The sequence below is a fragment of the Babylonia areolata genome, chromosome 18 (genome assembly GCF_041734735.1).
Source record: "Babylonia areolata isolate BAREFJ2019XMU chromosome 18, ASM4173473v1, whole genome shotgun sequence".
In the NCBI taxonomy this organism is placed as follows: Eukaryota; Metazoa; Mollusca; class Gastropoda; order Neogastropoda; family Buccinidae; genus Babylonia; species Babylonia areolata.
The window spans coordinates 31,754,839-31,769,600 of record NC_134893.1 but is presented as its reverse complement, the minus strand read 5'-3'; the positions used below and the strand labels follow the sequence as shown (position 1 = coordinate 31,769,600).

At 39.8% G+C, this 14,762-nt stretch overlaps 1 protein-coding gene across 1 annotated transcript; it reads left to right on the top strand.

Moving 5' to 3' along the window:
- Window positions 1-6,501: 6,501 nt before the first annotated feature.
- LOC143291937 (ragulator complex protein LAMTOR3-A-like) lies at window positions 6,502-12,383 on the top strand. Its single transcript, XM_076602081.1, has 6 exons — window positions 6,502-6,551; window positions 6,824-6,858; window positions 9,528-9,586; window positions 10,018-10,151; window positions 10,869-10,932; window positions 11,481-12,383. The coding sequence occupies exons 1-6, from the start codon at window positions 6,543-6,545 to the stop codon at window positions 11,558-11,560; spliced, it is 381 nt and encodes a 126-aa protein (XP_076458196.1). The 5' UTR covers window positions 6,502-6,542; the 3' UTR covers window positions 11,561-12,383.
- The last annotated feature ends 2,379 nt before the right edge of the window (window positions 12,384-14,762 follow it).

The window sequence follows — 14,762 nt, the reverse complement described above, 5'->3', positions numbered from 1 at the left end:
TCTACAAATGGTTTCCCAATCCATCCTACAATGTTGTCAGTCTATCGTTGTTGTTGTGTGTGTGTGTGTGTGTGTGTGTGTGTGTGTGTGTGTGTGTGTGTGTGCGTGCGTGCGTGCGTGCGTGCGTGCGTGCGTGCGTGCGTGCGTGTTAATCAGATGAAAAACCCAAATATCATGCTTCCACATTTTTCCAACGCGCCATGCTGTAACCTCGAACTTTTACCCCTGACCTTGTCTCTTTACACGAGTTTCGTTCGCACCATGACCAATCATCATGCCAAATCATATGATTATTGTTTTAAGACTTTCTCTCTTTTGCACGCAGAATTTTGCTCCTATCAGTATTATCTGCCATGCTGTGACATTGACCTTTAACATTTTGATCCTGAATGCTATTAAAGATCAAATCCATGACCAACCACGATACCACACACACACACACACACAGGGGCACCTCTCTTGTTGCTGAGTTCTTTTACGTGCGCTAGGTACATGCTACACACGAGATCTCGGTTTATCGTCTCATCCGAATGACTGGCGTCCAGACCACCACTCAAGATCGATTGGTGAGGGAGAAATTTCTAACAAGTGCGGGATTCGCTCCCATACGCTCAGATTCTCTCGCTTCCAAGGCGGACGCATTACTACCAGGCCATTGTTGGCATCCATCAGTCTCAGGAAACTTTGGAGTTGTGCTGTGGGTTTCTGGTGCAGCACCGGCTGTGGCTTTGACAGGCCCATTTGGGAATGAAAGTCTCTCCCACACTGCGCGGATGCAATCTGATGCTGATCTGTCTCTCAGACTCTTGGCCTTCATTCTGAACTATGCCACCACTCCACTTAATTGAGTTTTACTTACAGCCAACAGAGATAACCTATGTTTATTTCTAATATGACAAAATATTTACGTTCATACCTAAAGAAATACGAGAAGAAAAAAGCATGATACTTACCTATGTTTCGCCTCAGTTTCCTTTATCCTGGCTGAAATGGAGTTGAGGAACTGTTACATGTAGGCTGCAGGAATTTCTTGTCACAATGGTTAGACTTCGGCGAACAGTTCGAATTGTCACTGGTAAATCTAGTGATCTTGGTAAAGAAAGAGGAGCCAAACGCTTTTAATGCTGTTGAAATCAGACACCTGAGCGTGTCCTCCATGTAGGATTTTATGACATGAGCTCGAGCAGGTGTCATCAATTATGTCGCTGTCTTTTCAAGGCAAATGCCTCACACAAAGAAGCCAAATATCTGCATGCGAATGTTACATGTCAATGTATTTTTTAGAATAAACTACCTTCAACAATAGGGTTGTTGCCTCTTGTCACCAATGATGTTCCTACTGGTCGTCGACTACGAAGAAGACCGCCCAAAATGGGAACACAGACATCCGACAGATCACCAAACGACTGGAAGATCTTGACTTTGCTAATGATATCACTGTAAACCGTCTCTCACACAGCTGCCAAGACGCACAAGAGAAACTAACCCGTCTTTCCGAAAAAGCAAAGATAGCAGACCTCAAAATCAACACAGGAAAGACAGAATCCTCGATCATCAATTGAAAAAGACCCAACCGATCTGCGAGCCGAGAACATCAATGAAACTGACAAACTTTTGCCAATCCAGGCAGCTTAGTCAGAAAAAAAGCAGGCACAGATAAAGAATCAACAAGGTAAGGTATGCATTCAACATCCATAAGCATATTTGAAACCCCAAACCCCCCTCCAACCGCAAGATGAGATTATTCAACATTAATGTAAAGTTCATCCTCCTATAATATGGATCAGAAACTTGGAGACTAACAAGGTCGAACACTGACAAATTCCTGACCTTTACCGATTGATGTCTGAGGCAGAGCGAAAAGTTCACAAAGAATCGTTGCCAGCGGTGTGGTAATGCAGTGAAATCGACGAATGGAAGGCTGGTGCTTCAGTGCTTGTGTCCAATGCCTTGTTTCCAAATTTTCATTGGGTGTACAGATAGACAGACACTGTACTCTCCTTCCTTGCAATCACTGGCTTTTTGAGCAGTTCTGGCAAGCAATTACTTCTCTGTCTGTCTTTTATTTTATCTCTTTTCATCAAATCGATTGCTAGATCTGCAGTTCCACACAAAGCAGACATTTTCTCGTTGCACTGAACATCACGCGAGAGTTTCCCCTCACCAGAACAGCTTTATGAGTGGATCTCACGGACCGAGACAGATCATATTCACAGATTTAAATTTAAAGCGCGCGATTAGAGAATGGGTTGTAGAATTTGCTGTTGTGGACCAGTTGTTGACATGTCCGGTTTGGTTTTGTTTGTTTGTTGTTGTTGTTGTTTTTCTACACGCACATAGCATGACGTTAAATTTTCATTTGGTCAAAGTCAAATGTATGTATGGAGTCCAGAATGTGTCACTGTGCGCACTATTTCACACGCCCCTTTCCATAAATAAATAAGTAACTTTTTTTTTAATGCATTTTATCTGATGGCTAAAACAAACAAACAAACAACAACAACAACAAAGAACACCCCCGAATATTTTTTTTAAGTAACTTTTTTTTGATATATCAATTATCATTGTATGTAACGTAAACTGATGACCAAAACAAAAAATAAAATAAAATAAACCCGAACAGAACACCCCTAAATAATGATTTTATTTTAAAGAAATTTTCAGCTTCCCTGAATTTGGAAGTAACATGGGCAAAGCAGGGGGTAAATATAGATTTATTAATCAGAGGCAAACATATGCGCCTGTATCTGATCTTGTTTTCGTCAAGGAGGAGGACCCAACAAAATATCGAAAACGAATGTTGTGTGGTTCACCACGTCATTTCAAAGGTCAAAATTTTATTTGTTCTGAATCAGATTATTACTTTTTGTCACAACATATTACTCTGTGTGAAATTCGGGCTGCTCTCCATGGGAAGAGTGTGTTACCATAATGCAGCTCCACTGCCTTCAGTTTTTTGCTTAACAATTGAGTGTATTTGTTCACCAGATTTTCTACTAAATTTTGTCAGGGACGACCCTTTTTGTTGCTTGTGGGTTCTTTTATGTGAGCTAAATGCATGCTGCACATGGGAACTTGGTTTATCGTCTCACTCAAAATACTAGCACCCAGACCAGAACTCAAGGCCTTGTGGAAGGGGAGTAAAATTCCCGTGATTTGAACCTGTGGATCCAGCTGGGCACATTACCATAGGCTACTGCTTCATTGAGGTATGCCAGTCCTTATCCTTTCCCTTTTCTTGTTTGCTGTTTACACTTGAAATTCGGACCTCTGAGATATCTCATATGAGTCCTAATCCTTTCCCTTTTCATGTTCGCTGTTTACACTTGAGATTGGACCTCTGAGATGAAATTGGTGGTCATCTGGAGTGTTTCTAAAGGCCACTGCAGCTTGACTATGGCTCAACGTTCAGCTTACATCAGATACTGACATAAGCTTACACAGTTGGAGCTGTATAATCAATGGTTTATTCACTACAGTGGGAATTCATTTATAGTGTCTGTGCGTGCGTGTGTGTCAGTCAGTGTGTGTGTGTGTGTGTCTGTGTCTGTGTGTTTGCAGCGACTGAAGTTAAATGAAGAAAACACTTTACTTTCGAAATGAGGAAAGGCGAGAGGGAGAGAGACTGAGAGTGTGTGTGTGGGCGGGGGGTGGGAGTGAGAGGGAGAGGAGCAAGGCAAGGCAAGAAGTTTATTTCCTGGACCCCCAGGGGGCAAAGAGCAGAGCAGAGGGTGGAGGTGTAGGCGGGATTAGCAAAAAATGGTGCTCAGTTTCAACATAAAATGTACATCATGAACAGATGTAGTGTGCAGCATGAACAGGTGAGGTGTGCAGTATGAACAGGCGTAGTCTGTTTCAATGTTGCTGTTACTGTGTTAGTCAAGTGTAAACATTATCATAAATATTAATCATTACTGTACAGTTCTTCGAAAGAGTGAAAGGATGGGACACACACACATACACACACACACACACACACACACAATGACACACACATACATACACACACAATGACACAAACAATGACACACACACACACACACACACACACAATGACATACACACACACATACACACACACACACACACACACACACACACACACACACACACACACACACACACACACACACACACATGCTTTAAAAGGTGATTTTTTTCTCCTTCCCTCTCTCGATTTTTTCCCGGGTTACCCTCGTCTAATATCACGTATAGATGTTAAAGGATGAACACACACACACACACACACACACACACACACACACACACACACACACACACACACACACACACACACACACACACACACACACACACAAGTTGCAGCCAGTTCCTTGACAAGTTTAGAGCACGGTTATAAGCATTGCTTTTTGTGCTTTGACTTAATCTGTTAATACAGCTGCTTTGATGATGTTTCTGTGAATAAACTTTGCTTTGAAACACACACACACACACGCACGCACACACACACACACACACACACACACACACACACACACACAGAGTCACACACACACACGCACACACACACACACACACACACACACACACACACACACACACACACTGACACAGAGGGAGAGAGGGGGGCGGGGAGAGATGACGATGATGATGACAGTGATAGTGATAGTAGTAATAAACCAAAGCACTGATTCGCTTTCTAGTTCATTTTCTCAGTGGGGGCGTCACTACGTTCGCACAAATCCTATACTCTGCACCACGTCTGCTTTTGAGATAAATGCCTGACAGCAGTATAACACAACGCGCTTGTCAGGCCTTGAGTGCATGCATTTGCGTACCTATCAGAGTGGATTTTTCTAAAGAATTTTGTCAGAAGACAACACTGTTATTGCCATGGGGTCTTTATTTTCAGTCCTCCAAGTGCCGGCGTGCTGCATACGGGATCTTGGTTTATCGTCAAATTCGAATGACCAGAAGTTCAATTTGAATTTTCAGTCAAACCCGGGAGAAAGGGCGAGAGCGGAATTCGAACCCAGATCCTCAGAGAAGCATATTAACCATTATGTCGTCTTCTCAACCATTCAAAGTATTTTCTCTTTGGGGATAATAATTGTGTATTATTCAATTGAGCTGTATTCTGAATGGAAGGGACAGAAGCATGCGACCTCTGCCCACCGCTTGAATACCGGTAGTCTCCCATTTGACTGATATTTCATTCCTTTCTTGAACATATAGGATATTGACTGCTGATAAACAAATTCACAGAATTCGTATGCGAAAATCATCTTCCTCGTGTTCGTCAGGTATGCGAAAATAAAAGTGTTACGTTCATAATGATATACAGACATACAGACCTCAAACCAACGGTTCAGTCATATGTTTAAAAAAAAAAAAATTAAAGTTATTCCATCTGTCGTCGGGAAAACAGGATAGAGGACACTAGAATTCTCTTGAAGTTGCTCACAGGATTAAAATTTCTCGGAATCTAGAGCGGCCGATTACAAAAGAGGAGGCATCAAAAGCATTGCGAAATACGAAAAACTGATAATAGTGGTCCCAGCCCGGGAACCAAAAGGATGAATGTCATTTTAAAAATAATTATGATAATTTTAATTTTCTTTAATTTTTTTTAAACAGTCTGACAGCATTGTAATCCGCTTGATAAATGAGGGTTTCATGTAAGGGGAAATATCAATAACAGAAGACTGTTTCCATCAGTGATATTTGGTGGTGGTGGTGGTGGTGGTTAGTCAGTGGTGGTCAGTGGTGGTGGTGGTAGTGTGCGGTGTGTGTGTGTGTGTGTGTGTGTGTGTGTGTGTGTGTGTGTGTGTGTGTGTGTGTGTGTGTGTGTGTGTGTGTGTGTGTGTTTGTGTGTGTGTGTGTGTGTGTGTGTGTGTGTGTGTGTGTGTGTGTGTGTGTGTGTGTGTGTGTGTGTGTGTGTGTCAGTGTGTCACGAGTGTGCGGCCTCAGTTGCGGATGCGGCTCAGTGGGTATTCAACGGTTCTGCCTTGTTGACTGTTGTTGTGAGAACTTTTATCACATGTGACACATCAAAATACTCATTCTGAGACCACATATACGAACACTCCGTTTTACTGACTCCGAGTTGTCTTTCTGTGAACTGATGAAGTTTCGTTACTCAGAGCCGCCGCGGACTGTGTTTCACTGAGTTCCTTGAACATATGAAATTGTTACATTTTAGTTACGAAAACAAACGTGGTTTCAAAATGGTCTTTTTAAGTTTTGAAATTTCGGAGAGAAAAAAAATGCTTTTCGTTTGCTGTTTGCAGTTTCTTTGTTAGTTATTTGCTTTGCCATGTTTTTTTGTGTTTTATTTTAGTGTGTTTTCAGCCTCGTGATGAACATTTGTGGTCGACTGGATTGTAATCAAGGTGAAATTAAGAATTTTTTGTCTTCTTTTCTACTTTTGGTATCCCTTCTATAAGTGGACCTTGTTTTTATCAAGTTGTTTCTTTTAAAGCTTCGAAGATCCATTGGTTTCCAGTGACTTCCAGTTGATTTCGGTATATAGTGGTAAATGCAACTCTGTGGTTTCTGATGCGGAGAGTTCAAATACAAACATGGCTGAGGTAGGCCAATGATGGTATCATTGAAAGCTTGGGTGATTTTAATGATTTCATTTGGAACAGTCACCTAATAAAAAGTGGAAATTCGCTCTGTTGATAGATGCCTTCGAATATGTTTTCATTTCAGCTATGTAGCCCACATTTGTTTTCCGACTTATTATTTAATTCGTGATATGACTCGCAAAGTCCAGTTTTATCGCCTGAATAATCATGAGATCACGAGTCGTCTGGTTCGTAAAAGTTACCTGACCAGAATTGTTCATTTTCTTTTTCAGGAGGTAAAAGCGTACCTGCGAAAGCTGTTGAATTAGTAAGTATATTCTCCCAGTCCCATCCTTTCACTCTTTCGAAGAACTGTACAGTAATGATTAATATTTATGATAATGTTTACACTTGACTAACACAGTAACAGCAACATTGAAAAAGGTGACAGTAAAATTATGACGAACGTTTTTACTCCTCGAGTCCTAGTATAAAATTTATAGATATATATTATTTGATATCTGTGGACATGTGTAGGGTACAGTTTTATTATCATTGTATCAGTGATATATTTGTCTGTACTCCACAACACTGTAACTATAGTGTAAAGGTGCAATTTATAGAATCTATTTCTACCTGGAGTAAGAGGATATCAATCAGAAAACAGCATCAGCTTCATAGAGAAGACCCTCTTAAAGGCAACACTATGACTGAGAACCATGAGGGATGCATATCACTTTCTTGAACACTGGCAACAGGTGGTGATATGAGATTATGAACTGGCCATTGCCGGCTCAGTGCCCACCTGTTCAGGAAGATAAAGTTGGCACCATCTCCCACATACTCCTTTGGTCTTGAAGACCAAACACCAGAACACATTCTTCAGTCCTGTTCCCTCCTGAAGGGGTTCAAAAACATTATATGGCCAACACGAACCCAACCGCACACCAAGCTCCATGGCTCCAGACAGGACTTGGAGAGGACAACGTCATTCATGTGATTGGCTGGACTGACACTCTGAAGAGGCGAACAAGAAGAAGAAAAAGAACTGATTTCTTAACTTTTATGTGATCATAGTCAAGTTAGTCACATGTATCATTTGATCTTATGTGGCCTTTTCTCAAATTTGAAGGAACTGGGGTGGAACCATTACTTTATTTTGGGAATTACACAGGATATTGTGCCTATTCTGAAATATGAATAGACTGCGCCCATCACACAGTATAAACAGGACTCTTTCTCAACTATTAGCTCAAGTCTGGACGATGGGCCCCAATCAAGGCCCTACCATTTACAGTAGTTGTAGATGAAAGAGCCCAATCAGGATTTTATAAATAAAGTTTTGAATTTTTGGAGAGGCACCTAATTTGCATGATGATATTATAACTTAAGAATATTTTAACTGACCTTTCAGCTCTGCACTGCGACCAATAAATGTAGAGCATATTGCTGTGCTTGCGAGCAGGAGAGTTATTTTCTAGGTGACTGGTTCATGCGAACAGTGCATATGAATAATAGTGTGTAACTCGGTTTCTTCTCAGTCACAAGGCAGACAACAGAATCAGATGCAAGGGCCCTATCAGGGCTGTATAACGTTGTGCTTTCCTGGATTTGTTTACAAGTCATCAGTGTTTGCAAAATTCGATAAAAAATTATGGATACTTTCATCATCCCACTGGATGATAGTATAAGAAGGGAGGAAGTTTTATAATTCGTCTCCAACTAACTCAATATGTTACTGATCAGTTTGGAAAATTTCAGTTCATAACTTTTAATATTTGTTTTTTGCAATTTTATTTACTAATATGGGCTGTCTGTGGGGAAAGTCAGGACAGGGAACTGGCTGTATTAAGTGAGGTAATGTAACCTCACTGTTTCTTTATCTCTCTTACTGATCCCCACCAACATGCACACATCTGTACACACATCTGTACCAGCTGCAATAGGAGCATTCATGATTGTATAGATTGTTTCATTGAAAATAGTGAACAGTATCACACAGTGCTATTTTTACTGTATATCACTATGATTAGTATTAACATAAATAATACATCCTCATGATCCTGTATAGCAAGGAAATAGTCATATGTACAGACATCGTTTAGTTTTATCCAATTACACACAAATGTTCACATACACACACTCTCTCTCTTTTTTTGTAATTTGAGTGACAATCAGCTGCTGGTGAGGGTACAGTGACAGCAGCTTGCGCGCTGTGTAGAAACATGCTGTGTAGAAACATACGCAGCTACAACATCCTGTTGTGCATAGCTGACCAGGTTCCTACAGTGTAATAATAAGAGTCACAATAAAGATTTTTTTTTAAACCTATCTGAGTCTGAATTCTGAAAATTGTGTCCAAAAGAAAGTTGTCATCTGTCTTTGCAGCAGTTAGGAAAGCTGTTATCAATAAATAATTTATGTGTTGGAACTTTGAAGTAGACGTCTGGGGTGCTGCAGTATGCCCATGGACATCAAAGAAATGAAAAGATTAAACAATGATTTATGATGAAAAATATGAGCTGGTATATAAAGAGCGGACATTGTATCACTTATTTAGCATATGCACATCAGTTTGTAGAGTAAATAAAAAACATACTACTTCCTAATCAAAATGTGTTATAATGTGTAACAACTAACATATTAAAAGGAAATTTTATTCATCTACTTGGAGGGCCAAGAGTAGATCTGTATAGAAGCAGACAAGTGTGTGTGGATAGGATGAAGATGGGATAGGTGTATCATGAAAACTGTAGTATTGGAAAGTTAGGAAAGGTAATCTTGTGGCATAAAATGGCCAGTATTACAATTTCTGTATGTTAGAGAACGGGTTCTCTGTTGATGTTAGATCAGTCTCATTTATCTCCTTTGCAATTCGTTCCAGTTGGTATATGTATATTTAATTAACTCTCAAAGTTTTTGTTTTGGCTGGATTTTAATGGTACATCATGCATGATATGCAATGTTTTAACTAACTGACATAACTTATTGTTTCAGTGTGAATGGTCTACATGCCATTGTGATTTCAGACAGAGATGGTGTGCCAATGTTGAAAGGTATACACTGTGTGATTCTTCAACAGTTAATTCTGCTTTTAAAATCTTTGTTGTTGCTTTTTTTAATATAAAGAAGTAAACAGAATCATATGTGCATACATCTACTGTATAGTACATACATGACAATGTATGTACAGTTACATGTATTGTTATACATAATTCATAACCCACACACACACACACACACACACACACACAAAACAGAACCAAACACAACACAACACAACACACAACCTACTGATATCCGTGGTTTTGTAAACACACACACACACACACACACACACACACACATATTAATATTCACACAAATGTCACATTGCGTGGTGATTGCAGAAATTAGTTTCCATTTGGATTAGTTAGATTAGTTAAATGCTTTTGTTTTGTTTTTTTAATAAATTCAATACAAGATGAGACATGTTGTACCTGGGCAGTGGCTGACGAACATGCCCCAGAGCTGGCATTGCGACCTGCCTATCTGAGCGCCTTCTCTCACATGACTGACCAGGCCAGCAAGATAGGAATGGGTAGTAACCAGTCCATCATCGCTTTCTATGACAACATACAGGTTAGTAGTAGTATAACAGTCAGTAATGCATTTTTTATTCTTGCTTACTGTTGTATAAGTTGACATTTAAGTTTGTTGTTTATATGCTGCCTGTTCATCACTTGATTGCACTGTATACAAGTTGAAAATCAGCTTGCAACCACTTTTTGTGCAAGAGAATATGTGTCTGTGTTTTTTCACCCTCGTCACAGCCTTTCTTCCTCACTCTGTCTGTCTGTCTGTGTCTCAGTCTCTCTCTCCATCTCTCTCTCTCTCTCTCTCTCTCCATCTCACACACATTGTTTTGGATGTAAACCAACAAGGACAGATTGGAAGAATAGGCCTTGCCTAAAATCTCTTAATCCTGAATAGAAATGTATTCATTCTCTCTCTCTCTCTCTCTCTCTCTCTCTCTCTCTCTCTCTCTCTCTTTGTCTCTTGGACTGTCTGTCTCTCTCTGTGAGCCTCTTTCTCTTTCTGAGTTTCTGGTTGTTTTTTTTAATCCATGGTTTTATGGGGTTGAGATATAAAAGCATGTCTAATATAATTGTTATCTGATACCTTTATGACAACAGTATCAAAGAATTTTGCCCTGTCTTGTCTCTCCCTATTCTCTCTCTTGGTTTGTTGATATTGTATTTATTTTTCACACATTTCTCATTACAAAAGCTTGATAAATTAGAATACATGTATTACATTTTGTACAAATGAGACATCAGTAATGTTAAATTTTTGCAGGTTGTTCAACTGAACAAGCATCCTCTAACAGTAACTTTTATTGCTGAGGCAAACGCCACCACTGGTAAGTTTAAGAATTGGTCTTGTATGTTCATCTTACAGATGATATTTAGAAGTTAACTTGTGCTACTGACAAGCTGTATCAGGTGGGGGGCAGAGGTGGTGGTGGTCAAAATACCACCCTCTCTCTCATTCCCCCTCACCATTCTCCTCCCCAAACAGTGTTTCTTCCTATAAATAAGCTTACCACATTTATGTGGGTTATAAAATATGTGTAGTGAGCACTCTGTCTCTTCTCTTGTCTGTCTGCCTGCTTCTAGCTCTCTTACATGCAATAATATGCAGTCAACAGATGTAGGTGTAAGTCGAGGGCTGTCATATTTCTGCAGATTTCCTTGTACGTTTCTCTTTTGCTATGTGATTTCTTGCTACACAGTCAGCAACTTGTAAAACGTTATTGCTGGAAAAATGTATAGGTACATGTAATCAACAACAACGATGCTTGGGTGGTGGTGGTGGTGTTGTTTTAGTGGGTGGTGGGGGTGGGGGGGCATTTTTTTGTGCAAGTGCATGGTTTGCATGCAAGTCATTCTTGGACCTGTTCTGTTGCAGGAGAAATGCTGAACTTGGAGCTGGACTTGAAAGACATTTTAGTAGATCTGAGAAGAGTAAATGAGATGCAGCAGCAGTAGATATTCAAGCTGATCGTGATCTGAAAAGAGAAAATGAGATGCAGCAGTAGGTGTTCACGGTGATAATTTGCCAGAATCTGAGGGAATGTGTTTAGGGAGGGGGTGGTGAGAGAGATAGGGAGAGGAAGTGGAAGGGTGGCTGTATGTATTGAGTGCCAGAAAGAACATGAGTCAGTTGGTAGGAATGGGATCAGTGCAACAGTTGAGTGAAAGTGCCTGTGTGGACAGACAGCATGATTGAAGACGTGATATTAAAGATTTTAGATAGGAGGGTGGCCATTTTAACCTTCACCATGCTTCATTATTTACTCACTCAGTGTGTTGTGGGTCTATCAGACCCATTCTCGCTAAAGAAACAGTTTAGCCTATCTGTACGTCATGGGTTCTGTCAGACCCACAGTTACTATGAGTCAGTTCAGCAGCACTGCCCTGTCTTGCTGCACACTAACCCAGAAACTGCCTTCATGAAACATGGCGTTCAAAACAAGATGTGCTTGAGACTGAGTTAAAAAGAGTGGTGGAGTAAGGATTGCACATTTTTGTGTCAATATTTTGTTCTTTGGAAAGTGTAGAAGACACAGTCAGAATGGTATGAACTAACACAGTAGAAATATGCAAAAATATAATTCCCATTTTGAATTTGAGGATGGCATAAACTAGAGTTAATGAAACAAAGAAGAAAAAATGGGTCTACTTGGCCCACAATGTATGTTGAAGGTTTATGGACATTTTCTATAGATGTGTGGACATTTTAACGGGCATTTTAAATGTGTATGTGGAGTGTATGAGTGAGTGAAGAAGTGGAGATAAACATTCAAACTGACGGTGGTGTTTATGATCTTCTTTTTTGAAAAAGTGAAAACTTGAGTGTTTATGTGTTGGGGATTGCAAGAATGGTACATTTGAAGGATAAACTGCTAAAGTATTGTTTCATCTTTGACTGTGTTACAAATAATGCTCCTCTTCATCTGCAATAAACACTCCGTTTTATCTACAAATAAAGCTCCTCTTTATCTCTCAGACCTTTCCTCAGTGTACACTCCATCAAGACATTATTTACTCCATATCTGACTCAAAAGCACCGCAAGTTTCAGAACAAAAACCTGTGAACAATATTCATTTTCTTTTGGAGTAGTTTGGATATTCATAATACATACTATCCACATCAATACTGAGGTGAGTGCCAATTTTGTGACTGCAGGGCTCACATGGGCTTGTAGCTGCAGCTGCTTTCTGTGCTGATGACACTTTCAAACATTGGGGTTGATTATTGAGCATGCTCTGGCTGCCCCAAACTGAACACAGCACAGCAATGACAGAATCTCTGAACAATGTTGGTTGATATCTGCCCTTATGTTTATTCACATACATTAAGATCACATATCATTATATGCTTGTTGATTTGAATATCAATTATGCCATGTCAATTTGCAGAACACACCTAACATACAACATTCCCAGTGGATTACATGGCAAGCTAATAACATAAAATGTAAATGAGGCAAAGAGAGAGTTTTTAACAAAGTACTGTGAGTCTAGGTAAGACAAATACACACCTTCAAGCCATTGTCTCTTTGTGCTTCCTATCGGCTTGCATGCAGGTAAATGAAAGGTATCAAAGAATAAACGCAGAAACCTAAAGATAAGAAAGTCCAAATCTATTTACCCCCTTCATTTGTCTTGTACAGACAACAACAGCAAAAGATTTGCCCAAGTACAAGTAGCATTTATTTAAGACCGGACAGTGCCATTTGATTTATAGATGTGGTGTGGTGTCAGCCAAGGAGACAAGAGAATCTGAGGGCATGGGATCAAAACCAACACTCACCAGTATTTTCTCCTCCTCCACTGTGCCTGAAGTGAAGGTCCAGATGCTAGTCGTTTGGATGATTTGATAAACCAAGGTCCTGCATGTAGCATACACTTAGTGCACCTAAAGGGACCCATGGCTATGAAAGGGTCATCCCTGGCAAACTTATGTAGAAAAATCCACTTTGAAAAGAAAACAAAAACACTTGCAGGCAGGAAAAAGGTGGCGCTGTACAGTAGCAATGTGCTCTCTTTGGGCAAAGCAGTCCAAATTTCACACAGAGAAATATGTTGTAGCAAAGAGTACACAGTAATTTTAATAAAACTTTTTTTTTAAGAAAAAAAAGAGGACCCAGGAATACAACACAATAATGTACCGCACAGAACAGATTGACACAACAAAACAAATGCACTGAATGCCTTGGGGATGTTTGGCATTATCATACAATATTATGACATACCCTCCTATCCCCCAGCCCTCCGATACTTTTACCAAACTGACCGGATAAACATGTAGTGGATGGATAAGTGTTAATCTCATTCTGTCACTCACAGTCAATTCACACATGTTCATGATTTTTGTTTTTTGGTCAAATGCAAAAAAAAAAAAAAAAAAAAAAAGTCAAAGAAAAACCCACAAAGGTACTTCGGTAACAGCACAATACAATTATTTGGGTCTTCTTCACTGGCTGCTTCCAACCCTACCACATAAAAACTGCTGTTAGTGCCTCTTCTGTATCCTCTGGCTGATCCGTTGGGTACCTTGACAGGCTGTCTGCCATTTTGATCGCCTTGTCCAGACCTGTGGTTGAAAGAGAAATCAAAACATGCCATCCATGCTGTGTTATGTTACTTGAGAGCTCCAAGCTAAGCAGTTTGCGAGAAACTCAGTCGGTTATCCTAATTCATTACCAGTGATGATAACTACATGTGAGGATGACTACATTTATCAACTTATGTGGGCCACTTGGATGGCTTGGAACAAGTGCACATTATCCTACCAAGTCAACAGGTCATTATTCATAATTTAAAAATTAATAAAGAAAGAATTTCTTTTTTTCTAAATGAAGTTTCAGTTTCTTTGGACTGGTTATCCACAGGACAGAAAGGCTATCGTTTGATATTGTGCCTTGAATGTATATACATGAAAAAACAAGAAAAAGAAAAAGCTTGCACATCACTTGACTTGTGTCTGGAGTGTTACCCAATCAGCCGTATCTCACACACACACACACACACACAATGAGTTTATTCCCATTTATTTTTTTTTAGTCCAAGAGAAATAATGAAACACAACAATAACAGGTTGATGGCTACAGAGGAAGAGCGAAAATACAAAAGAAACAATGGAGAAATAACAAAATGGAAAAAAAAAACTTCTTAGGTAATTATC